The sequence below is a fragment of the Grammomys surdaster genome, unplaced genomic scaffold (assembly GCF_004785775.1).
Source record: "Grammomys surdaster isolate TR1022 unplaced genomic scaffold, NIH_TR_1.0 66, whole genome shotgun sequence".
In the NCBI taxonomy this organism is placed as follows: Eukaryota; Metazoa; Chordata; class Mammalia; order Rodentia; family Muridae; genus Grammomys; species Grammomys surdaster.
This window is the reverse complement of record NW_021604568.1, coordinates 17,790,394-17,817,165: the sequence shown is the minus strand read 5'-3', so window position 1 is coordinate 17,817,165 and position 26,772 is coordinate 17,790,394. Positions and strand designations below refer to the sequence as shown.

Genomic DNA, 26,772 nt, shown 5'->3' with positions numbered 1-26,772 from the left:
ATACATCAGCCTCATCGCCCACACAAGCAATGTGATGATGCTGAGTCTAGGTAACATCTCTACTGATGTTAATTCCAAAAACTGAAGGTAAGCGAGAGGTCTCCAGCAGGATATCTTCTCCCAATGTGCTGTGTGTAGGAAATAATATCCATCCCATTGATCACCCCATTGATCTTTCCCTATTTTAGGGTTAACAGAGGATTCTGATTAAACTCAAAGGGACCTCCATTTAATTCTCTGTGTTGGTCCCAGAGATATGAATTCTGTCAAGAGCAACTTCCCATCTACATCGTAATCTGTATTTCCTACCCTTTCCAAGTTCACATCTGAGTTGGATTCATCCATAGAACAAATCCGTCACTCTGACTGTAGACTTCAGATGTTGAGGGAAACCTCATAACATGTATGTTGTTTCTCGTGACAGTTTCAACTGACTTGTCAGATTTCTGACAGGGGAAAAGAATAAGACCAACAACCCTAAGAACATGCGCTGCCTTTGTTCTCAGAGTATCAGTTCTGGGGGAGTTTGAAATGACTTCCAAATGATGTCACGGTGGACACTTTAGAACAGACCCCCAGCCTTTTGTTCTGGGAGCACCCTAGGCCTCATGGGCTCTGGCAAACACATAGTCCTTAACTGTAAGCTAATTGCGTTAGTGAGCTCCTAGCAGGGCCTTCCAGAGGCCTACATTGTGGTCAGCCGTGCATTTCCATAGCAGTTCCTAAAAGTCCCCTGGGTAAGAGGCAGGACAAAGGCAGAAAAGCCTTACAGAGCTTTCATTGTTGCACGAAGCCTGCAAGCTGCTCATCTCCTGGTCTCTGGTCGAGCTGCTGTTTGTCCTAAAGCATCATGGGTGGGAAAGGCCTCATCTGACCACTTCAGACCTAATGACATGGATAGAAACAAGAACTTTGTATGGCTGGCTTTCAAAGCTGCTAAAAGGCTTCTGAAGGAAAGAGTCGATGTTTTCGGTCTTGTTTTCATTCCTTGTCCTAGCACTCATCCGGATCGGCATCTGTGTTTGCTTGCCTCCAGAGACAGAGGCAGGCTAATTACTGGACAAAGCTGGGGATTAAGCTTCCCTGTTGCCCTTCTGAAGAGATATTCCCTTTGGAGCAGCATTTGGGGGATGAGGAAAGAAGTCCTAAGAAGGGGGTCTCTCCAGCAGGCACTCCCACCCTGACTGGATAAAGAGGGCTGAAATCCAGCACCTTTGGCAATCATGAGAAAAAGCCCTGCAAGTCCTCGGAAGATGGGATGTACTTTGCCATATATTGAAGCAATAAGGCGTGACAGGCACTTTGTTTCATCAGGACTACGCACCTTATGCATTTTGTGGCAGAAGGCCAAAGCCCAAATGACTTCAACTCTCAAGAATATTCTTCCATAAATGCATTAAAACCCTGGCCACTGACTTATTAGTACTAAGAAATGAAAATTACCTGAACAGAAAGGAGGAAGGAAGATATCCTAAGACAGGTTCCTAGGGGTCAGGCACCCTGACAGCCTATAAGAAACTCCCATTTTCAAATAATGTTCAAAAGATACATCTTCATCTGTTCCTCTTGGAAAAGGTTTTGTGATCCGAAAGCAGCTGCCTCATCCTGGACCACCAAAGGCCAAGGGTCAAAGTGCAGCGTAGGAGGTAAGAGTTTTGTCAGTGTGGCGAGCCTTAGCCAGCTTTCTGGTTTAGATGGTCAGCATTTTGATCACTTTCCCTAAAAGACAGCAAGAGGGCTTGCAATTGTGTTCATGGAGTTGTTTCTTTAAAAATAATTCTGAGCCAATTGGGCTTTTAAAAATTTTGCCTCTGAAGATGAAGGCTCTGGGGTGGTTGTGATCTGGCCCTTCTCCCAGAGAGAGGTACATTTCTAGATGGTTACAGAACATCAGGTGGGGCTGTGTTACTCTGCTTCTGGCTTTATGCCTTAAAATATGACCTAAGGCAAGCTATCATTTCCCAGAAATGAAATATGTCATATTTTACTATTAAAGTGAGGCAGAAAAAGAGCATTCTATTATAATAATGGTTTTTGTTTAAAAAAAATTTAAATGTCAAATCCCCAAAGGAATAATACATATCTGATACTATTATTGGAACTGTAATACCAGTAATCGTACGAGGTACTTACATTTAGTATTGTTCATACAGTAAAGGGATTTTCATGTAAATCTTTCTGTAAAATTATGGTGTCAGAGGAAAGTGAGGACCAGCACCACGCATTATTCATGCAATCAATACGCATTCATTGGGAATGAGTGTATGTCAGTCATAAGTCTAAGTGCTGGGGATGCAGACAAAAGGTCTAGAACATTCCCTTGCCTTCAGTGAGCTCACAGTCCAGTCAAGGAGACAGATATAGTGCCAAACTATGAATCAACTGTCACCACAGATCCACAGATGTAGTAGAGATTCTGGTGGGGCTGTGGACGGAACACATGGAACGGTTGGTTCATGCAAGGAGTCTTTGCTATGTTTAAGTGGCCTACTCAGCTAAGCTGAACCTCAAAGTATCACAATGTAGGATTTCATGGGCAAATGGAAGAGAATAGTCAAGAAAAATCAGAGTCACATGGAAGGAACAGATAAACGCATTCAGTGAGTGGTTCTGTGTTGTCACAGAGGTGAGCCTGTCAGCCCGCTAATGTCAAATGATGACGTAGTTTGAATGGCTTTTGATCAGTATAACTTTAGGGAACAAATATATTTTACATTATATTCTACAGGACAAAGGCAAAGAGAGTAAGATGCAAAAATGCCACATGAGATAAAACTGTCATTTCCATCGTGACTCATCTGTTAACTTATGGAAATACACTCATATCAAGAAATACAAGAAGATTGCTCACTTCACATGCTCACGGGTGGATTGAACCTAATTTTGTAGCATTAAAACCAATTTTCCACTGAGAAAACATGTCACAGAGGATTACACGAACCTTTACAATGATTAATATTTGATATTTCAATGTCACCTTTCGCCCTGAGACACGTCCCACTCTCATGGGAAAGACAAGCTCTAAGGAGACAGAATAGAATATGTCGTGCTTTCTATTTTCCACATTCCCAAGGCCTTTTGGCCATGCGTTTCTCTCACCTTTATGATAGTAGACAGTAAGGCAATGGTTTCCCCTATGAGAAGTCATAAGCTAGACTATGAACTACATCTTTTTATTTACCGCTCTTCTCACAGGATGGAATTTGACATGGCCATTCCTCTTCCCCTTTTTTTCACTACCGCTAACCACAACCTGTGTCTTTGTAGAGTCCTTCTGCTTCCACAGGAGAAAAACAAAATAACACTATCACCACCATCACCACCACCACCACCACCTCCACCACCACCACCACCACCACTACCACCACCATCACCACCACCATCACCACCACCATCATCATCACCACCATCACCACCACCATCACCACCACCACCATCACCACCACCACCACCACCACCATCACCTCCATCACCACCACCACCACCACCACCACCACCACCATCACCTCCATCACCACCACCACCACCACCACCACCATCACCACCATCACTACCACCACCATCACCACCACCATCACCGTCATCACCACCTTCACCATCACCGCCCCCACCCCCACCATTACCCTCACTGGGCCTATAAAGTGAGGGCCTTATAAAGCCCTCACTGGATGCCTAGGCTGATCTGTTATTCTATAAAGAAGCCATATCTATTATTCTATATTTGACAGTGACATTAGGGGGTAGTGCTGTCCTCTAAATCTTTCTGTGACTCTGGAGGTGTTTTGTAAGTGTTATCAGGTATGGTAACCACTGTCATGTGTGGCCATTTATTGGTGCTACTGAGAACCAGCCATACTTATCTTGTATTTAATTTTGATTAAATTCATGGGAGCACCACTGAGACTGCAACCACTGGCATTTATTATAATTGTCATTATTATTATTTTAAACAAAGAGCTGGAAGGATGGCTCAGCACTTAAAGAGTGTTTACTGCCCTTGCAGAAGACCTGAGTCTGGTTCCCAGAACCCATGTTAAGGCTTAAACCAACCTGTCACTTTCCAGGGAATCTGATGTCCTCTTCTGATCTTCATAAGCTGGGACACACACAAAACTAAAAATAAAATTAATAACCCCTCAAAACCAGACCAAACTCCAAAGGTCTACTTTCACTATGTCTATATTTATTATATATTATATAAACATTTATATATTTATGTTATATAATTATCATATATGGAAGATTAGAGTGAAGAAGGGGTGGGTATGAAATATTAGTGAAGCCATAACTATTTTCGAAAGAGTCCTATATCCCACATTTGGAGAACTTTAGACCAGCCTTTTCCTCTCTGTTAAAAGTAGATTTTTAACAACTCCTGAGGAATAAGTAGAATAACCAACCAAGTGTTTTCCCAACAAGGAGTATTTGGAAAAGACATAGGTGGTGTCTTAAACTTAACTGTTCTCAGGCCACACCAACTGGTCCCCAAGGGGAAGCACTAAGCTGACAGAGGAAGAGATTCCCATTCACTTATGAAACGGGACAGCGAAGAAGGGCTTTATATTTTGAGCTTCAGTGGGAGTCTTCAGATAAGACTTTTCATTAACTTCCACTTCTCCGGGATTTTTGCCTTGGTGTGAAAATTTGGAAATCCACTTCTGTATGCAGAGACATTGATTGGAAGGCTCAATTCCATCTCCTGCAGTAGTCCTCCTTGTAGACTTCTGACTATCATTAGAGAAAGAACTTAAGTAGCCCTTGGATTGAACCATCTGTCGCAAAAATGTGACATATGCTTTCCATGTTTACTCAACGATGGAAGTGTAAACTGATACACTGAACTGGAAATCTGTGTAAGTCTGGTGTGATTGAATATGACACTGGGGGAGGGGTTTCTGGTGAAGGCATCAGACACTTCATACCTGCCCCTGAGGAACACGTGCAAGGAGAAGGAGGAGCTAGGACTGGCGGGATGTCCCCTGGGTTTAGGTCGTTCACTGAGATGCAGGCACTCTTTGAGGACTCTAAACAATGCTACAGCCGCCACAGCTGAAGGGCACGCCCGGCTGATGTGTACTTGAATGGGAGCTACCCATCCCTCCTCCTCTTCTCCCTGCCCTTATGCCCGGCCTCAAACTTAAACTAAAGCCTGTGCCCTTTTCAATTAACCCCCTGGATCAAAAAAGAGCGTCTCTTTTCTGTCCTTCTTGGCGGCCCATTGTCTGTGGTGATGGGTTTGCATATTTGACAGCTGGGCTCATAGATTTGATTCAGACTCTTGTTTTTATGAGAGATGAACTTGGGACATAGAAAAGATCTCCGCCACAAGCCCCAAGCAGCGAGATGGTCGGTCAAACACCACTGCGGACATACTATAGACAAATCTCTGGATCCCTAAGGGACAGCGGGTGTCACGGAGAACAGGGTTCAGCAGCATCGCTGGAGCGACCCTCGAAGTTGGGGTGAAGGGTTGTGGATATGTTCTGTTTTATAAAATGTATTTGAAAAAAAAATTTACTCTTGGAACAGTCAAGATGGAAATCATCTTATAAATCATCTAAAGCTGGGTCTGATCAGACTTCAGTGCAGTGGGCTGGGGACTTTGCTTTGTCTCGCTGTCAAAGCCGGGAGGAGAGAGGTTTGTGAGCTCGCACAAGCGTGGATCAATGGGTGGGTGCATCCCCAGATCGCTGCTCAGGGCTTAGGTCTGAGCAAGTCTGTATCTTGCCAAGTCTTGAGTCACAGCCGCGAATGACGTGTAGAAAAAAAAAACACAACTTTGTGTTCAAAAGGGTCTGGATGGGTTGCTGTGTTGAACTAAAGAAAGAGCCCTTGTGCACCGAAGGGGGTTGGGGTGCGCAGCCTCGGCGAAGGAGACGCTAGCGCTGCGGTCCTGAGTCTGCGTGCGTGTTGGCCTTGGGTCCCACCGCCAGCCAGCCTGTAAGTCTGCTGTGGTGTACAGAGGAACTGCGCTTCACAGAGGAGCCTGTCCTGTGCTGCCGGGCGGGTGGAGCAGAAGCAGCCTGAGGGGCCTTTAGCCAAAACCAATCTGGGCACGCTACCCTCCCACCGCTTCCAATAACCGCTGACATCCCTACCGGGCATCGAGCCGGGTCGGGGAGGTCTGCTCGGAAATCGTCCTGGCCAACTCTATCCTCCGAACTGTTGCAGATTATGGCATCGTTTTTTGTTTTGTTTTGTTTTTTAACCTAGCACAGAGAAAGTGAGGCCGGAAAGAGAAAGAGGAGGCGGGGACACCCCCAAAGAATAAATAAATAAATAAACACTGGCTACTCGCTGCAGCTAGACACGGGTCAATTGGGTCCAGGTTGGTGGCATATAGAGTTTTCTCTTTCCACTTGAGAACCCATCGCCACCTCCCCTCCAGCCATCCTTTTCCATTTTGCTGGCGTCCTCCAACTTTGGGGCCAGGGGGGCGCTAGTGGTGCGGGGTTGCACCTGCTGGGGCGTGCAGACGCTGTGGGCTAGCTCGCTCTCTCGGGGCAGTGGTGTGGATGCACAGGAGTTCGGGCTCTGGGCAAGTGCGTGTGAAGCACTGAAGTCTAGGAAGGAGCCCAGGATGAGCCACGGGTAGGAGTAGGGGGATCAGAAGCCAGGTTTCAGTTCCAGGAGGGATGTCAGTTTCCTCTTGCGAGACTGCCTGGGAAAAAGGGCTAGTCCAGGGGAGGAGTGTCGGTGGCTGGGGTAGCGATCGGTGGCCGGTGGCCGGGGACAGAAGAGGTGGAACGCTAGTGATCGAGCCAGCAAGTGAGTGGTCGGGCGGGAGCCAGGGAGGGCGGCCAACTTCCCGGAGCCGGCGCAGGGTCTTGGTCCAGCGGGGTTGGCTAAGAAGCCTTCGCCACCGAGGCTCCGACTCCGGGCAGCGCCAGCTAGCTTCCGGCGCTTGCTCGGAAAGTAATGGTTATTTATTTGCTTGCGTTCAGCCTCTTGGGTTGTGCGCGATAGCCTCCAGCTTTGAAAATTGGGAGCCCTAGAGGACCCCTCCTGCTCCAGACCCCAGGTTCCGGAGCTTCCCCAAGCCCCTAATATCTGAACTCTCACCTCCCGCTGTCGGACCCGAGTTGGGGTAGCGTTGAGAAGTCCCCCAAGGAGGGAGCGGGGGAGGGGAGAGGGGCGGGAGCGGGAGGCTTCGGCACTCTGGGCTCTCATTTCAAAGCGCGCTCTCCCTTGCAGGTTGAGTCGGAACTGAACCCCTAAAAGCGGGTCCGCCTCCCGCCCTCGCGCCCGCTCGGAGCTGAGTCGCTGGCGGCGGTGGGCGGCAGAGCGACGGGGAATCTGCTCTCACCCTGGATGGAGCTGAACTTTGAGTGGCCAGAGGAACGCAGTCGCCCGGGGATCGCTGCACGCTGAGCTCTCTCCGCGAGACCCGGCGGCGGCTTTGGATTTTGGGGGGGGCGGGGACCAGCTGCGCGGCGGCACCATGTTCCTAGCCACTCTGTACTTCGCGCTGCCACTCCTGGGTAAGTCGATGCCGCTGCTGGCTTTCTCATCCAGAATCTTTCATAGGGGGTCCCTTGCGGCGGCCGCTCCAGAATTGCGGGTGGGTGCGGTGAGTGTGGGTGGAAGAAGTTTCGCTAGGGGGTGAAAAGATTCAAGAATCCCTGGGATTGGGATTGGTGGTGGCGCATCTTTGCGCGGTTGATTTTATTTTGCCGTATTTAAAGGGGAAAAACACAAAAACAAACGCTAATAACCCAGTCTGATGGGGAATTGAGAGGCTCTAGGCTTCCATCCCGGGGCGTTGGTCCTCTTTGGAAGTCGCCAGGAGCTCACTGAGACGCTCCGGCAGGTGGAGTGTGGTCGAATATAGCCGGGGTCGGAAAAGAGCAAACTTGGAATGGAAAACTTTTCTGGGAATAACGTCTCTGCGCACCCTCGGGGCAGACTGTGGCACTCGCCCGCCTTTCGTTCAGCGCGCTACGGGTGCCAAGTGCCCAGCCTCGCTGTTCAACTGAGTGCCCTTGTGTCGGCTGCGGGCAGGGAGACACTGCAGCCTCTAGTGCCTGGGGAGGCGGGGCAGCCAGCCGTTCAGGACTGCTTCTGCCTTGGGACACTGGGGCTACGCGGGATCCCAGCAAATCCGGCTAAGGCAGCCAGTGGAAGCTGTTACTATCTTCCTTGTTGAGCCAGGGAGTTCCAGGGGTGAGAAAATGATCATCCAGAAGAAAGGTGGACCAGCTTCCTACCTAATCCGCTCTTCAGAATTATGGTGGAGCTCTATCATATTCTAGGCGCGAGCCCTGCCCTCCCGGCACCGGGAATCAGGGTACCCACTCAAGCGCTCTTCTGTTTACCCTATAGATTTGCTGATGTCGGCCGAGGTGAGTGGTGGGGACCGCCTGGACTGTGTGAAAGCCAGTGATCAGTGCCTGAAGGAACAGAGCTGCAGTACCAAGTACCGCACACTAAGGCAGTGCGTGGCGGGCAAGGAAACCAACTTCAGCCTGACATCCGGCCTGGAGACCAAGGATGAGTGCCGCAGCGCCATGGAGGCCTTGAAGCAGAAGTCTCTCTACAACTGCCGCTGCAAGCGGGGCATGAAGAAAGAGAAGAATTGCCTGCGTATCTACTGGAGCATGTACCAGAGCCTGCAGGGTATGCACTACTGCCTCCACCAGCGTGGTGGGTTTCCTCTCCGAAGGCCAGAGGCAACCTCAGTCCAGTCGGTATTGTGGCTAAGCTGGCTGATCTCATCCTGTGCTCACTTCTCCCAGCTGCGGGATGAGGACCTTTCATTGGCCCCTAGGGACAACGGCAGCTGGTGTTTGCTGCAACTGAGCAGTCTTGTTGGAGCTGGCTGTTGAAAAATCCAGGAGGGGGTGGGGCCACCCCTGGGACCCCATTGACCTTCTTGAGACCTAGTCAGAACATCAGAGTGGGGACCCCTTAGATGCTACCTAAGGAACCCAGCTCTCAGCCGACCTGAGGCTTTCACTGCCTTTAAAGGGTAGTAGCCCCACCCACAATGCCATCTCGCCTGGCATTTCCTCCTTTCTTTCCTTATGACATGAGATAAAGAAGTATTACAGAGCCAGTGAACTCCGCTGCCTCTTCACCCCCTCACACCAGTTCAAAGCTACATGGGTGAAAAACCATTTGTCATTTTAGATTAGTCGGGTTTTGAACCAGCTGCTGAGGTTCAACCACTGTTGGCACATAAGTAGCAGTCGCAGGCTGCCCATTCCAGTGGGATTTAGGGAGTCTGCAAGTGGACCTCTGAAGTGTCCCATACATCCATTCTTCACTGAGACTTACTAACATTTATAACACAGAAGCTTGGAGTATCAGCTGCCACTTCTAAAAATCTTATGAATAGTCAGTGTTCCTGCTCGCAAGCCTCATGCCTTGGTTCCTGGAGCTAACAGAGAACTAGGGCCTCTCCTGGGTCACCTTTCTTCCATTGGTTCCTGGAGACAAGCAAAATGTGTGACGTCACTGGCTCTTTCCTCTCAGATTTCAATTCCTTTGCAAAGAGTGGGAGAGTTTTCTGGCAAGCTCGGGCTGGGTTCTTCCCCAGTCTTTTACAAGGTGCTCTGGGAAGAGTGAGGGCAGAAAAAGTGGAGGTTTGAGAAGTTAATAACCATATCCCTAAGCACGCATGTGAAATCTTTGAGACTTTCAGCATCTCCTTGGTATACAGTCATAACACGATTAGGGGTTCTGGCTGAGCAGTGAAACCCTGTTTGAAATATGCCAGTTTTCCAGAGCTGAGCCTAGTCTTCCTGTCATTTCTAGGAAATGACCTACTGGAAGATTCCCCGTATGAGCCGGTTAACAGCAGGTTGTCAGATATATTCCGGGCTGTCCCATTCATATCAGGTAAGCTGATTTATACTTCAACTACTATTCCTTTGTCGGCCCGACTCTGCAGGCTTGCCTTCTGGTGAGCTATCTCATACTGTATGGGTTGAGGGAGGTTTCTGGGAAATCAGAAGTAAGGTGTTGATAGTGAAGAGGTGGACCGTGTAGCCATGGATGTCTGAGTGGAGAGTAGTTCTCAATGAAGTAATGTGTGGTGGTGGTTTGGAAGAACCTGGAGGGAGGTGACTGTGTTGACATAAAAAAAAAACCCACAATGAAATATGATTGGCTAGCCCCAGGCAAAGGGAACACTGTTGTCTGTAGGTGGCAATCATTTTCCTGTTCCTGCACCTTACACAGTGTCTCAGTGGGATGGGATCTGCTCTCATGATGCCACTGTCTTTAAGAAGCAGTGATGATAACCTTAACCTGTAGAGGGATTGTGGCTAGACTAACCCATTGCCGTGGATTTAACAGCTGACACTGATTTGAAACTCGGCATTTGCTCACATTTGTTCTCTATCTGATTTGTCCTGAGCAAGTGTGAGCTCATCTGAGAGGAAACGCTCCTGCCCCAGTGCCCTTTGACATATAGTCTCTGCCTTCGGCTTGTTTGGGCTTTTCTTCCAGTTCGGCATTCAGTTTGGAAATGAACAAAAGTTTAAAAGAATTAAGTTCTTTTCTCATAGCATTTGCATTCAGACAGCCCACACATAAGAGGCAAGGCCAGTAATTTCTCTTAATGAAATACAGATTCCAGACTGATGCTGTCTTTACTTATTTACAGTTAAGACATTTTCTCAAGTGCGTATAACCCCCACAGATTGCATGTGTCTTGGTGGTTAAACATGATGGTGGTATGGGAGATGATGGCTTGCTGATGAGGGAGTTCTGCTATTTTAGATGCCTTGAGCTTTTATGCAGCAAGATACAGGAACAAGGGAGCATACACATACTGATGTTACATGAATGCATTGGATGTGCACTCATTGGACAGACATCCATTGGACACCTACTGTGTTCTCACTATTGTGGTTTTGGCTGAGAGCCAGCTATCATCATCCTGGTCCTCATGAATCTTAGAGGCAGCTGTTGACATTTACTGAGCCCTTAGTATATGCCAGGCATTGTGTCAGGAGCTCTTAGCACTGTCTCACACTCTGTATGGAGGGACAGATTGAGGCCCAGGGATGATGGGAAACTAGCCTGTGATCACAGAGGTCATAAATGCAGAGGTCAAAGCCGGATTTGTTTGATTGTCAGGTGTTTATTGTTTTTCATCTATGCGATGCTAGCACAGACTGGTGTTGTGGCAGTTAGACTCTCAGGTCGCATCTAAACCTACTGAATCAGAACCTGCATTTTAGCAAGATCCACCTGGATGGGTCCTTCATGAATATATGAAGCTTGAGATGCACTTCTATATACAGTTTTCTTTTTAGAAGAAATTTCTCCCTCCCCCTACTTTCTCTCTCTCTGCCCCATCTCTCAGTGGTGTGTGTGTGTGTGTGTGTGTGTGTGTGTGTGAGAGAGAGAGAGAGAGAGAGAGAGAGAGAGACAGACAGAGAGACAGAGAGAGAGATTGGAGTTAGACATGAGGCTGTAAGTTAGTATTTGAGACCTTCTTGTTCTGAATTTTCTGGTAATTTTTACTCTAAATCTTGACTGCTTTTCTCTGTCCTGCAAGGACAGAGTTTTAAGCGGTGAGAAAGAGAGAGAGATACATGAACAGTGTGCTTTCAAGGAAGCATTGGTGGACAGGCTAAGGTGGGGTGTAACTGATGCGGTACTGTGTGCCTGACCTCTGACCTTTGTGCTTCTTACCTGCTGCCTGCCATGAAGCATCACTTCCCACTGAGGGCTGGAGGGTGTGGCCCACTCCATAAATAAGGGCCGTTTGATTTAATTTCAGAATTGCAGTGAACTAAGTATGGGGCTTTGCACAGGCTCTGTCCCTTGCCGTGTCGTTCAGTTCTCCTTGGTATAATGAGGGAATTGGAGTAAGTGACCTCCAGTTCTCCAGTCTGTGGTTCTGAAGGAAGACTGGGGTCACCCCCAATTCCTTCCCTGTACCCCAGTACACCTGTACTACTTTTAAACAGCAAGGCCATTCCGGGGTACTACTAACTTGTCTGAATTCCCATCATGAGTAGCAGAAGAATCTTCTGCACTGACCAAGTTTCCCTTACTCACTTATTGCACAGATAATCTCAGGCAGGTCTATTTTTACAGCAGACAGGATCCTGAGTGTATGAGATTCATCCGGTTGAGTACCTAAAAGTCATAATGAATTAAGCAGAGGCAGGAAGCTTCGATTGGGTATCTCGAGGGCATTGGACTTAGGTACTACACCCAGAGAGCCCTGACCTTTGACAGTGACTGTGTTCCTTAAGTGGATATGGTAAAGCCAAATGGAGCCTTGAGGGGTTTGAAGTCATTGAGTTTGGCGCATCAGTCAGTATGGCCTCTGTCAGCTGGAGTCTGAAGCGGCATGATCAATGTAGATTCCACTGTTGGATTCGGAGTTTGTAGACTATCTATTCTGAGTTGGGCACTACTCTGAGGAAGCCAGGACAGCTGACTCCTACATATGGAGTACCCACCTGGGATCCCATGTTTGGATTACCTTGACAGATGCAAACTGAATACACACACGTGTGAGCCGAATCTTCCCACTGACATGATTGAAAGTCTAGCAGTGACGATGGCTCAGTGATAGCTGTATGACCGTGAGGAATTGAGTTTGGGTCCCCAGCACCCACATAAGAGCTGGACTCAGTGATTGACAGCTAGAACCTCGGCGTTGAGAACAAGGTGGCTGAGGCAGGCAGATCCTAGGGACTCTGTGGCCCCCTAAAGGACACGTTTGTTTCCATTTTCTTTGGAGTCTTCAAACACAAAGCTGTCTTGCTAACTGGATAAAAGGCCTTGTGGGGGTCTTATTACACATGGCCTGGCAGGAACGAGGAAAAGAGCAATAATAAAATATAATCTAAAACACTTTTCTCTTCCGAAGCCTGAACTGTGGAAAAGAAATGGAACCGCCGAGTTAGGCCAGTATTTCAGTGGACAGTTGGCAGGCCGACACTTGTGTTTGCCCTCTGAGGCATGCAAAGCGGGACATGAGGAGCTATGTTCACCGCCAGCGTGGTTTCTAAGGGTCTAGGGCCTGAATAACACAAGGGAGAAAATGAGCCAATGAGAGAGAGTGTTGGAGTAAAGGGGGAGGGGCGTGAGGTAGGGTGGGGCATGAAGAATCTCCTGGGAGCACAGACACTGGACTTCAGCATACAGTTTCCTTTCTTGGCCACAGGCCCTCTACCTGTTAACCATGGGTCTGAAGTGGGGTGTGGGGGGATGTGAACCTGCTGTAATTTTTTTCTTTGATTCTCCAGAAAAGGAGAACAACACATGGAGACCATTTGAAAGTGCAGTCGGAGCCAAGAGAAGCCTGCGGGTGGGGGAGGGTTTGAGGGGCGAGCTATGACCCTCTTGGTCAGAAAGAGAAAAGGAAGCTGCAAGGGTTCAAGTAGTGATTGGGAGCTCGCATTTTAGGGAGAGTCAGGAGTTGCCAGGATTTCCATGAATAGAGTCAAAGTGGGTAGTGAGGTATAAAAAAGCCAAGGGGAGGCATGTCAGAGCAGAGACCTCCCGCGATGACTTGGTAAGAGGTGACAGCCCAGACTGTGTCTCTGTCACCTCTTCCCTGTGGCCTGTAGGTGTCAGAGGTCTTTCCAGAAATGTCAGGACTTTAACGTTGGTGCCTAAGTAATTGGGAATGGTTTAATCCAGGAATAAGATGTGCTCAGACTTTCTTGAGTCTGGATTTCTGGGTAAGGACTCACATCATTAGCTGTGCTTGCCATTTCTAGTGTTATGTGCGATCATCTTTATGTCACTATTTTAAAACAAAAACCTTTATTAAAAACTTTGCCCATTGGAACAGAACCTTAGGACAAGGATGTCGTCCATGGATCCCAAGAGAGTCTCAGTACAGCTTTGATGTTCTTGTAGGCTAGGCAGGGGCTGAGGTGTCCTATTCCATTCACTCAGTTCTTGATTTAATTTTAAAATAGATTTTTTTAAAAAAAATTTTATATGCCTGTGGGGGTGGGGTGGGGTGAGGGGGATGTACACATACATATGTTTGCCCAGGGAGGCCAGAAGAGGACGTTGGCGCTCTGGGAGTTAGAGCCACAGGAATTGCAAGCCACAGGATGTGGGTGCCGTAAGACCAGTTCACACTCTTACTCTGATGCATTTCTCTTGCCCTTTGACCAGCTCTTGAAAACAATCTTTAGTAGCGCTGATGGTATATTTCAGAGCCCCAGTATGGCTTTGATATTCTTGTTGTTGGTCAGAACTGCTGGTTCTGATCTGGGTCCATAGGAGCCCCTTGTAGCCTAATCTTGCTACTGCTGCCTGTGCTCTCTTTCTATTCGAGCTCCCTCAGTCAGACCCCCTCACTATGTATTGCATCTGTGTTCACCCTTCTAGGTCTCTGGTCATGGCCTTTATGCTTCAGAAACATCTAATAGTTCTTCAAGGCTGCAGTCAAATTTCATCTCTGAAAATCTCACTGGAATCCCCTAGATGGGCCCCTCACTTAGGACTCCTCTTGTTTCCTGTGCTTTTATGTTTATGGTAGCTATTAATCATGGCACATTGGGAGAACTATTTATGTGTCTGTCTTTCCCACTGGAAGTCAGTGACTGCTTGTTACTTTCTGTGTCAGCTCAGCATCCAGCATCCTTTCTGGTCCAGAGCCCACATTCTATGACCACAGGTGGCTGATTGACAAGGCAGGGTTCTCAGAGATCTAGGCCAGTCTTCCACTTTAACATACAGTCTTGCAGAGAGGGTAACAGATTTGGCCAGGACTGCGCTGCTTGAGATTTGCCAGGGCACTGCTCTGTGGAAGGATAGGTAGCCTCTTTGTTCTGCGTGTGCTGGACATGTCTTATCTATTCTGAAGACCTCAACTACCTACCATGTGGATGATTCAGAACCTTCTCTCCTCCTCCAGCCTTTTCCAGGCTCTAAAGCAATCTTTCCAATTGAGTGTGGCCATCTAGACCATCTGGTATCTGTTACCTCGAACCTAGCGTGTCCAAAATGGATCTCACCATCTCTTCCCTTTTTCTCCCTGTACCCTCTCTTCCTGAGTATCTTGTCTTACTCAGCAGGTTGTTGGATATCCAGTGTACTACAAACAAAACTGCAGGTCCTCTCCAGCTTTCTGTCATCTCTGCTCCATCATCAGGACTGTCTCCAAGCCCCGAGGAGATCAGAGACACCATTCCTCTTTGGCATTGCTCCATTTCCTGAGTTTCTTTCCATTTTGTTGTTTGCTCGAACTTTGCTTTGGCCTTGACACTCATCAACTTGGGTCTGGTTTCTTCCAGGATCACCTGGCTTCTTCCTGGTCAGGTGCCCTGTTGACATGGCAACATGTACCTGTTATCAGCCTTGTTTCCCAGCCTTTTCCTGATCCATCTCTCTCGCCCTATGCACTGTGTCACAGACAAGGCACAGTGACCGTCTAGTCTTCTATCAGTGCTGAGGGTAGCTTCTCAGGGCCACCCTAGATAAAAGGGAACACATGCCCTGAGCATTCAGCTACCCTGGTGACTCCTGGCTCCACCCACAGCATGGACACCTTGGTTTTAAAATCAGGGAATGGTCACATCTACTTTATAGTAGGTTAATGATACTTTTATGTAAAAATTTTAGCATAGTGTCTGAAATATCTTTGGTCCTTGATAAATCTTCTTCACTTTAAACTCATTGTGGGGCCCTCTTAGCTGTCATCTCTCTCCTGACTATGAGACTGGACCTTTTTTCAGACGGGATATCCTCTATCCCAGGGTCTGGAGAAGGAACAATCCTGAACCCTCAGAAACACAGATACTAAATCTGTATCTGTCTCAAAGGCTTAGAGGACAGTCTTGCCTCTTGGTAGCCAGGTATGAGGCTTGCTGACCCTTTTTGAAGGGCTCTGATCATGCTCAAGTGCCTGCTGCTGCTCTTCCTTGATACTCAGGCTCTTTTGTAGGTGAGTGTACGGCGATCATCCGGAAGGGAGCGTTTCCCCGTGCTTAAGAACTCGTGTGATCAACTTTCCCTTCATGACCCCCATCTATCCCACCTCACTCCGTAAATCTTCCCACAGCAGAAGAATTACTGCATCCTTCGAAGAGCATGTCTGAGGCAGGGGAGAGACTTGAGATAGGAGAGATTTCCCCCTCCAAAGCCTCTGCTAAGGACACTCAGGGTTCACTTTCACAGACCACTACTTCTGGGTTTTATTTCCTCTCTTCCCTGCCCCCTGAGGCAGCCCACTTTTATGGCATAACAATGTGGGATTACAAACAGGCTCAAAAGGAAAAGATAACCAACCTAAGCAAATCTGTTAAAGGCAGCCTTTGAACATGTAAACAATTGTATAAAAACACAGGCATGTGTTTTTCTCTCAGTTTTTACTTCCTTGCTCATTACCTGCCTGGTGACTTGAGGAAACCGTGTCTTTCTGTGTCACTGATCATGTCCTGACAGCAGCATCAAGTTATTTAGATTAAGTGTGAACCTCGGTAAGTTTTATGAGGAACGCGTAGGACATTGTGGTCTCTTCACGGCAGAGGCCTGCATGCACCAGCAAAGACTGGGAAGGTGGAGACAGCCAAATGTTTTGAGTAGTGTACCTGGAGGTCCTGCTTTAGAAAAGGGAGATAAAACACCAACCAGTGAGTGACAGGTAATTGCATGAACTGAAGATTGTTACAAGGTGCAAAATTATTTATAGCCAATATGTCGGCCCTCGTTCCTTCTCTTCAGACTCCTGAAGTATTTCTTTCTGTCATCTCTTCATTTTTTTTTTTGCTTGTTCTTTCCAAAGGACACCCCCACACCTTTTTTTGTTGTCTGAGACACAGTGCCCAATTCTTGAGAGAAAATACCAAGTGGAGCAGATATGTTCACAGAGTGCTGTGGTCCAGGGTTAGGAACCTGCTAGCCTAATCTCTGACTAGCTGGGGACCTCAGGATACTGTCTACCTTTCCTATGGGCCACGTGTACCTTTAACAGTGCAAAGAAGGCAACCGACTAGGTTGACCTATAACAGATTTCTGCTCTGTTTTTTTTTTCTTGAGTCTTTTTATTGAATGATATACCTTTATAGGCCTTGCTGTCTTCGTTCCTCGTACAAGAGAAACTGTTGATTGTGACGTACATGCACACGTGCACACATGCACAAATGCAAATACACATGTGCATATACACTGTATATATAATATAATTGTATATGTAATTTGCAAACTGTGATTTAGTCCATTGGCTAAATGTACACAGAGAAGATAATGGAGAATAGAGGGGAAAGGAGGAAGAAATGAAACCAGAAGTGAGTTTGGCAAAACGCAAGCTGAAGGATCATATTTAAATAAGTAAGTCAATCGCAAGTATCCAGTTTGTTTGACAGGGATAAACAAAGATGCCCTGGGCATCTCTTGAAGGTCATTCTGGTCCAGCCCTCTTATTTTATTGATAAGACAACTGAGAGTTCCATAAATTTATGGGACAGTGGAACATAAATTGTCAGGGACAATGATGACAAGCAGAATTAGGTGTGTGCTTGCTTTTAAATTGCTATTTGAAGCTCTCTGGATCCCTGGCACTTTCCTGCCTCCCTTCAGTCGTCCTTGACCTGATCAGGCCTCTGTTCTCTTCTGTCTCTCTTGGAGGAAGGTGAGTGCCACAGCGTGGCTAGGGGAGGAGGGGGGGGGCAGCTGACCACTATTTCAGAACAAGGGTTAATTGATAGATCCCGTGCAGCAGGACCCAGTGGCTGCAACGTTAATGCTCATCTTTTGTCCCTCTTCATAGTTTCTGTGGGGGAGGGGGAGGAAGGATTGAGAAATTATTCGTTGCTTTACGTCCTCCCAGCCCTCAGATTTAAAAAAAAAAGAAAAAAAGAAAAAAAGAAAAAAAAAAAAAAAAAAACCTAGTTTTTCATTTGTTTTTTTTTTTTTTTTTTTTTTTTTTTTGTTAAAGAAGCTAACCACTTCCTGTAATTTAGAGACTCTGCTAGCTGGGTCAGTGATGGAAATGAATGGGTGATTTGCATAAGGGGCTAATTTATTATGTCTCCTGGGCATTTCTTTCATCTCTCCTTCCATTCTAATTAACGTTCTAAGGGGGTCTATCACCATATCAGAAATTAGGGGTGAAAGCGGCCATTGTTAACCTTTCTAGTGATTTCCCATCTTCTCTGATCTTTTAACCGTTTCTCTTCACGTCCAGGATTTCATTTAGGGCTGCAGAGTCCTTGGGGAGACTTCTAGGGGTGTGCCCTTTCGTGATCTCCTGTTAAAAGTCCAAATGGCACAGCACAGGAGAGCTTGCTTTCCCACTGCGGAGAGGCTAGAGATGCATAAAGCACGGGGCTCTAGGGGTGGGCTGGCTTGCATACAAGCCCTCCGAAAACTGTAGAAATGTGCACGCATTGTACACCACATAGAGATTTGGGTACACTTGTGTATCTGCCTGCTCGGAGGTGTGCACTGTCAGTGTGTGCAGTTCTGAACATCTATCTCATCAATCATTTTGCCTCAAAAAGATCTTCCTTGACAAGTGCTCAGTTGGCCCTGGCTATGACAGAGGCAGAGGCAGCTGTGTGTGGCACAGCTGAGGAAGGGGAAGAGAACAAGCAGTTTCTTTGAAAATCAATTGTAATTTACTCTTGCTAAATTGGTGAAGGTCCGCCCTGTCCATGCATTAGCATATGACAGACTTTTAATCATTCGGTCAACTGGCCTATTTTTGGTCAATCCATGGTTCCATCTGGGACTCTGCCTTCCTCAGCCCACAGGTCCTTCAAGTCTGTTCCCCTTTTAAAAAGGGGAGTGAAAGGGGAGGGGTCTTTCACAGAGAAGTCTCTGATATGTGTCTCTTTACTGGACAGCCCACTCATGTTTATTTTGCTTCTGTGCTCCAGCTCACTAAAGGTAGGTATTGTGTCATCTGATTTTTGAGGGGGGATATTTGAGCTCAGAGAGGTTCAGCAGTGCTCTCAGGGCCAAACAGCCTGTACCTGGAAGAGCTCACATTCTGTTCCTATGGCTCCATGCAGTCCTCTCTCTGCTCTTCCTGTGGGCATTTGAAACACAGATCTGGGCTCTTTATTCCAAAGGAGAAATCTAGTCTCCTTTCCCGTTCCTGTTCAATTCCCAGCTTCTCTTCCTGTCTTCTACGTTAAGACACTGTTTGACAAAGGGCCTTTAAAGTTGAAATATAAGCCAGCATCTGTTATTTTAATATTTGGCCCTGCATTCTGATGGGTTCTTAATTGAGACCCGGAATCCAGAACACGCTCGCTATTAAAACCATTCCGGCGGAACTGCAGAAATATTAACCAAAGAAGCAATTTCTGCGTTCTATCCTTTCTCATTTCTGTGTGAGGCAGGACGGTTTCTAAAGTGGAGCAGAATGCCTGGGGCCACTTTTTGTCATGTTGTCATATAAATAGCATTACACAGTGGTAAAGAAAGGAATACAGAGTTGAGTCCCATTTTAAGGTGACCTAATACGCTTTTCATTTGTCTTCCAGCACGCTAGCTGGCGCCCCTCCCCTTCACGCCCCTCCCCTTCACGCCCCTCCCCTTCACGCCCCTCCCCTTTACGCCCCTCCCCTTCATGTCCCAGCAGATCGCCCAGGAAGCACCTCGCCAGCTGTTATTCCTCTTGCCTACTGCACATTGTCATTTCTCGAACACTTAATAATGTATGAAAATCAGTATTGATTGCACTGTTGGTAGGATTAGACCAGCAGGTTTCTTAGAGCTCATGTTTATGAAATGGTTCATTGATCCTTGTTCCTGCGAGTTTCAAATGAATCCTTGATGAAGCAGATGCTGGAGATCACTAGACCAGGGGGAGGGGGTGTTCCCCAAATGGAGCCCCACCTTTCAGGGCATAGGAGTGGCATCTGAATGGGGAAATTGTGACAGAAACTCTGAGCATACTCCAACTAGAAATGACCGACCTTTCTGTTCAGGAGAAGAAAGGGTAGTGAGAGAGGTAAGAGAAGATGCACTGTCTGGGCATTTTATAGGCAACAGCTTGGGTAATCCTTGTTGAGTAGGAGGTTGGCCCCACTTGGTGGATATGTACACTGAGACCCAAGTAAAGTCACCAGAGTACATACACCTAAGTTGTGACCAGGGCCGAAAAGATAGCTCTGTGATTGAAGTGCTTGCTGCTCGAACATGCAGATCAAAGTTCACATCTTTGGAACCCAAGGCAAATTCAGATGGTGGACATGGTGGCCTGCATACAATTCCAGTCTTAGAAGGCTGAGAGTGAGGATGCCCAGAGCAACCTGGCTAGCAAGACCAGCCATATTGGCGAGTTCCAAGTTTTAATGTGAGACCTTGTCTGAATGAATAAAGATGATTCCTAACATCAGTCCCAGACCTTCGCAGGTATGTCCTTGTACAGGCATGCACACATGTACACTGCACATACACATGGAAGTGGACAAATAAGAAGCTGTGGCAGAGCCAGCGTTCTTTTGTGTCATTTTGGCTCCAGGATTCACATGGTGGCATCCATTTATACCTGTGCAATGGTATGTGTGCCGTGAAAGTTCAGTATACAATCCATGTGAAGGACTGATAGGTGGTTTTCACTGAGTGACACACATTTAATATCTGTTATCTGTGCCACACACATATGTGATAAATATAACACCTATAATCACATATTTTACACACATGTATGTAACTTGGCAATAATGTATATGCATATATATATACATATATATGTATATATATAATGACACATGCTATAAATGTTTTATGGATCACATTCTGAGTTTATATGGAATATATCATTATGTTACATTTTATTTTAGAATTAGAATAATTGGTCAGTTTGGGTGGGGCTCCTAGTTTTCAGATTTTCCGGGTGATAGACTTTTACTCCTGCCAGATTCATTCACAGATATTGGGGCTGGGGAACCTTAGTGGCTTAGAATTAAGTAGACCATTTCTCTTTCCCGCCTTCTCAGAATTCTCTTTTTCAGTTTTGTGGATAGATATGAAGAAAATAGTGTGTCCGCTGAGTGAGTAGAACCCCACATGGCTCAGTGTAAACCTGAGGAGGGAGTAATTGACTACTCAGAGGGAGGGACCTCCCTCACCCACAATGCCTTGACTAGCTTTGATTTCTCTTATTAATAAATTCCACATGTGTAAGGCATTCTGGGTACTCTTGCTCACCCTTTTTTATGTCCTCCTCCCTTCCACCCCCTTCATCATCCCTTCTTTCCTGTCTTGTGTATTCATGACTATTTAGAGTCCTCGGTGGTATAGTGGTTAGCATAGCTGCCTTCCTTGCTCATGAATTTGGAGTTTGATTTGTATCTTAACCAAGACTGTCTGAATGACCATGGGTTTGCACCTGTCCATTACAGTCTGATGGGTTCACCAGTGAGTACAAACTTAGACATGATGCCCCTCCGTCTCTCAGAATCTGTTAGTCACCTGTGTTTGTGGTAGGACCCTATAGACCTCTCCCCACCCGTAACTGAAGGTTGGGTGGGCCAGACTTCTGGGGGCCCAGGGCCAGGTGACAAAGCTGCTATGAGTTTGTGCTTTCTGTGGCTGTGTCATGCTATCAGGATGATGTCTTGCTGTCTAAAGGGAATCTCTGAGTAAATGAGGAGGAGTTTGATAAGTAGAGATAGTTGGGGAAGGCATTCAGGCACACGAACAGCATAAACAAGGACCCAGCAAGTCTGGGGTGCTAATAACAGCCCATTCACAGGTGAGAGTACCGGGCATGAGGCATGCTGGTAGTAGGCTGGATAGAGAGATGTGTACTTGTTCTGACTTAAAACCAGGTGAAGCGAGAGCCATGCTCCCTGGCATTGCTGGCACTTTCAGTCTGAACCTTATACGATGTTGCCATTTTTTTTTTTTTTTTGTCTCAACAATATAGTTTGGTGTCATAAAAGCAACACAAGAATCTGAATGCTTCCTGACAAGAGAAGGCCATGAGGCCTACCATGGGAATACCCCTCTTCAAAGAAGTCACGCTTCTGCCTCAGCTCCTGTGGAGGCAGAATTGGCACAGGCCAGGTTCATGTTGCTTCTCCCAGACCTATGTGACCTGCGGGATCGGGAGGGACATTCAGAGGGTTCCAGAATGTGTCTATACCTACCTGGGTGGTCCCAGGAGCACCATGGGGCAGACAGATGGCTGTTGGAATGAATGCAGGGTGTGGAGCACTTGGGAGCCAGACTGGTGGAAGGAGTTTAGTAAGGCAATCTTTGACAGTTGTTTTGTGGAGATCCACAGACACCGAATGGTGTGGCTAACAAGAAGCTGCTGCTCGTGGCCTCTGGGACTGTACACAGCCTGGACCCCTGGAACAGTGGCTTCTCACTCATCTTCCTGTGTGTCCCACCACAATCACAGCACCACCTCTGTCCTGGGCTCAGGTGTGTCTCTGCTGTCTTACTTGGAGACAGCTGAATAAGAACCCCAAGGTTCTCCATGTAGGAATTTGGCCTGATGGTACAGGATACCCACTGATCCCAGGGGACGTGTTGTGAGGCAGGATGAAGAAGGAGGACTGTGTGGACTGCACCCCCACCCCCACCCCCACCCCTTCAGTGCACACAAGCCTCCCAAGCTCTCTCTGGTGTAGGGATGCCATTGCTTTAATGACCTCCTGGGGTAGGGGCAGGTGGTGCTGTCCTTGTCTCTGGCTGCTCCCTAGAGGGAAGATACCCAGAGCCTGCAGCATCTCTCCATGGGGATCCACAAGAAGGCCATCTGCAGTTCTGCACAGGGTGGGGTGGGGTGGGGGAGGGGTGGGCATGAGGTCTTGGTTCTACTAGAATGCAGTGCGGCACAGTAGCAGTGTACACAGAACTTACAGTTAACACACCTGGTTTGAATTCTACACTTCAGCAGTCTCTTGCTGTGGGAGCGAAGGTAACAGTTCTGTTAACTGGGTAACAGAGTATCCAGTTCACGGGGTGTTGGAGGTCACGGAGCATACTTAGTATGCTTTGACATTGCCCAATAGCTTGAGAAGTGGGAAGCAAGCTCTTCTAATGCTGTCTTGGTTGTTTTTTAGTCAGCATGACCCAAACTAGAGTTATGGGAAAAAGAAACATCCATTGAGAAAATGTCCTCATTAGATTGGTTGTAGACAAGCCTGTGGTACATTTTCTTGATGGATGATTGATGTGGGAGGGCCCCACGCACTTAGGGTGGTGCCAACTCTGGGCAGTTCTTCCTGGAAGTATAAGAAAGGTATTTAAACATGAGCCTGGAGAGCAAGCCAGTGAGTAGTGTTCCTCCATGGCCTCAGCTTCAGTTCCTGCCCTGGCTTCCCTCCAAGATGAATTCTAACAGGAGGTGTAAGTTCAGTAAACCTTTTCCTCTGCAGGTTACTTTTGGTTGTGGGATTTTATCATAGCAGGAGGAAGCAGATCAGGATCCTAATCCTTCTCTTCTCCTGACTCAGTTTGTTAGCATGATGTGGGGGTAAATGAATGGGTTGAATGGAAGAAGAGGAGGAGGAAGAAAGGAAGGCAAGCAAGCATCAGTTGGGTGTACTCTAAACAATGCAATGTCTACTCAGTAGCGGCCCACCGTTTCCAGAAGCTTCTGTGTGCCAGACACTGTGCTAATTGATGGGAAGGATGTTGGTGAGTTAGAGTATAGAGTGGAGTGAAGTGGCCTGGTGGAGGAGGAAGGGAGAAGAGAGACAGAAAACATGGACAAATGAAAGTTCGGGAAGGAAGTCTGTATATGGGGAGAAGAAGTTTTGGCAATCCAGGGCATCTTAGTGGGAGAGGAAAGGGTTTACCCAGCACAAAAAATTTACATCAGATACAGGAGAAATGGATGTGAATGTGTTGAAAAAAAAAAAAAAGAATGTTCTCCTTCCCCCATTATCCCCCTCCCTCATTATCCCCTTCCCCCATTATTCTCTTCTCTCGTTCCCCCTCCCCCACTATCCCCCCTTCCCTTTTATGTTCCCTCCCCTATTATCCCCTCCCCCATCCCCCTTCCCCCATTATGTTAGAGAAGGTTTTGAAAATGTAATGTTTGCAAACAACATAGAAGCAGTCAATGCAGTGTTTTCTATTAGTAGTGTAAGGTTCGCTGGCTCTGGGTATTTTTTTTTCCTTCTTGTCTTCCAAATTGTAATTTTAAAAGATGAGGCATTTCATATTCAAGAGTTTCCTTTGTCTGAAATAAATTATTCATTTCTCCCCAGTTTCAGAAACAATGAACATAATACTTAATGCACCACAATTAAGCGGGCGTAGCTCTGTATAAAATTATGTTCCCTGCATTTGGGTGGCAGGCAGCGCAGAGCATCCTATATCTTGTCGACATTTGTTCCTCAGCAGAAGAACATAAAGTCAGAGAGCCAGAAATGTGTTTTGTTTCTCTTGTGGTGGAGGAGGGGTTACTCTAGACCCCTGCAGACTTGTTTTTGACATTCCACAGCTGTTGGTGGCTAGGCCTCCTAGAAAGACCCGTGCTTACTGGGACTATATTGTGTATGGGGTCAGGTAAGGGTCAGAATCCCTAAGCAGTGGCCACTTGTTTCAGTCTCCTTTGTCTGGTTTGAGAACCCTCTAGAATCCTGGGTATGACTTCTTTTGGAGGCTGAAGGTAGTTTCTCTTGAGTTCAGGCTGTCTGATCATATGGGTACTTCTAACAAGGGTGGTGACTTCCATGGAAATCTTTAAGCTTGAAGGTTGAACTGTAGTGTTTCCTAGAAGATGCTTGGGGTGCCTTCTATTCCATGTCCAGCCCTGAGGCCATATTCAAAGCTGGTCCTGGTTGTCAGTGGGCAACCGCAGAGATAATCTAACCGTGGCATGTCTGCTGGATACCGATAAATAGGGTGCAAGAGGCACTTCTAGGCTGTTTTCTGGAACCTTCACTAAAGCCCAGAGTATTGGCCTGGAGATGGGACATTTACCACATCTTACTTTGGAGGGAATCCAAACCCTGATACCCAGTGACTCATGTACACACAGCTAGCTGGTAGCAGATCTTGAATTCCAGCCAAGTTTGTTTAGGAGAAAGGGCTTTGCTGCTTTCTGCCTTTCTGATTGTTTTGTAAGAAATAGAAACAATTGAATTCAAGACTGATTCTCAGCGTCCTCTGGTCTAAGCACTCTCTTTATATTTGAGCAGAAAAAAAATCATTGTATTTCTCATTGTAGAAAGCTTACGAAGAGAGCCCAAGAGGTGGCCAGTAGACTTAGATGGTCCCTGTCGTTGCCTTTGGCTTAGTGCCTAGTGCTTGCCCTGATTGCCCTCCCAGGACTTCAGAGCTCTTTGGATCTTTGCTGCCACCAAATGCCTTGGACCTGAGCCTTTAATTTCTGAGGAGCCTCTTGCTTTGACCAGTTGGCTTCAGAGTGACCTCTGGGAATCCCTGTATGGGTCCTGTGACATCTCTGAGCTCTCAGTTTGAGGAGTCCTCCTTTGCAGTATGTCTACCCAGCTGCCTGTGAGATACTTCCACCAGGGTAACTGGACACGATCCACACCTGTCTCATGCCGAATGGGCCCCAAATCTTAGCCTGGGAAGAAGCATATCTGATCCAGGAAAGATGTTATTATGGTGCTGGGCGAGCAGTGCTGTGGCAAAGAGGGTGGGCTTGGGTAGCCACGTCAGGGTTTGTCTTTTGATTTCACGAATTCCTCACTTAGGAAGTCTCATTTGCACGGTTTGCTGACTGGATAGTATCTGTAGGAGGTACAAATGTAGAACCGGGTTCCGTGAGAGTCGGTGTTCAAGGACATCATTCCCTGTGAAGGGGGCCTCACCATGGTGAAAAGTTCTTACAAAACAAACATCAAGACACTTCTGTCACTCGGGAGGGGCTTTGTCCCCCATCCACCCTTGCAGCTTGCCCTGGTGGACAGAGTGAAGGTATAGCTTAGACATCCTGGATGGTTTCCAGAAAGGCCTCTGCTCAATGGTGCGTGTCCTCATTTGCCTGTAAAAATAAAGTGTCCTCACCACACACCACCAAATGTATACCTCACTTGTTACAGTCTGTCAGAAACTGGAGGTGACGTGGTCGCACCACAATCACCAGCCTGCTCTCCCCACATCCTTCGTTAAGAAAAGCAAGTAGACACAGATAGAAATAGTCATTTGGGGATGGTTCTTGACAAGTTGTGGGGCTACTGGTAAAATTGTGGTGAGCCTGGAGAAAGAGGGAAAGTGAGCAGGTATGGGCTCTCAGGAGAGACAGGAGTCTCAATTGAGGGTTGAATTTTCCTGTTAAAAACAGAACTTAAAAGCCAAGAGCTTGTTAGATAAGCACACTCTGACGCAGGCCTTAAATGCCTGGCAAATATTTACCGTAGACATACAATACAAAGCTAAATGTTTAGAAGGTCCTAAAATAGAAAAAATTTGCACTCAGGGTTTTATGTTTCATGGCTGTGAGCAAAAAGAAAATAACTAAAGGCCTACCGTACTCCATGAGTTCCCTACAACCTCGGGACGGTGAAGTGCTACCACGCCTGTTCCTGTCCTCTCCACAGACACCTGTCTTCACATGTACACAGATGTACTGTGTAAGGGACTTTGGTGTTTTGCTCTGTTAGCCCTGACTGTGTGCATTGCATACTTGTGCTCCTGGAGAGTCAGGTTAAGCAGAGTGTGGGACGCTGGCATTTGGAGGTTTGAGTAGGTCTGGCATTCCCATAACCTCCAGGAGTAAAGAAACTCTCTTGAAGTGTTTAAACTCTAGAGGGCTGGCATTGTACCTGGGAAAGTCAGTCAGTCTGTCTGTCTGTCTCCCTCCCTTCCCCCTCCCCTCTCTCCCTCTCCCTCTCCCTTCCCCTCCCCCTCTCTCCCTCTCCCTCTCCCTCTCCCTCTCCCTCCCCCTCCCCC

At 47.1% G+C, this 26,772-nt stretch overlaps 1 protein-coding gene across 2 annotated transcripts in view; it reads left to right on the top strand.

The window, feature by feature from the left end:
• The first annotated feature begins 6,927 nt into the window (after nt 1-6,927).
• Nucleotides 6,928-26,772, top strand: part of Gfra1 (GDNF family receptor alpha 1) — a 213,444-nt gene continuing 193,599 nt past the window's right edge. For both annotated transcript variants that reach the window (XM_028775302.1, XM_028775311.1), the window contains exons 1-4: nt 6,928-7,087; nt 7,195-7,481; nt 8,323-8,616; nt 9,757-9,840. In XM_028775302.1, coding sequence (XP_028631135.1) covers nt 7,442-7,481; nt 8,323-8,616; nt 9,757-9,840 — 418 coding nt within the window. In that variant the 5' untranslated portion in view covers nt 6,928-7,087; nt 7,195-7,441. The remainder of the gene's footprint in view (nt 7,088-7,194; nt 7,482-8,322; nt 8,617-9,756; nt 9,841-26,772) is intronic.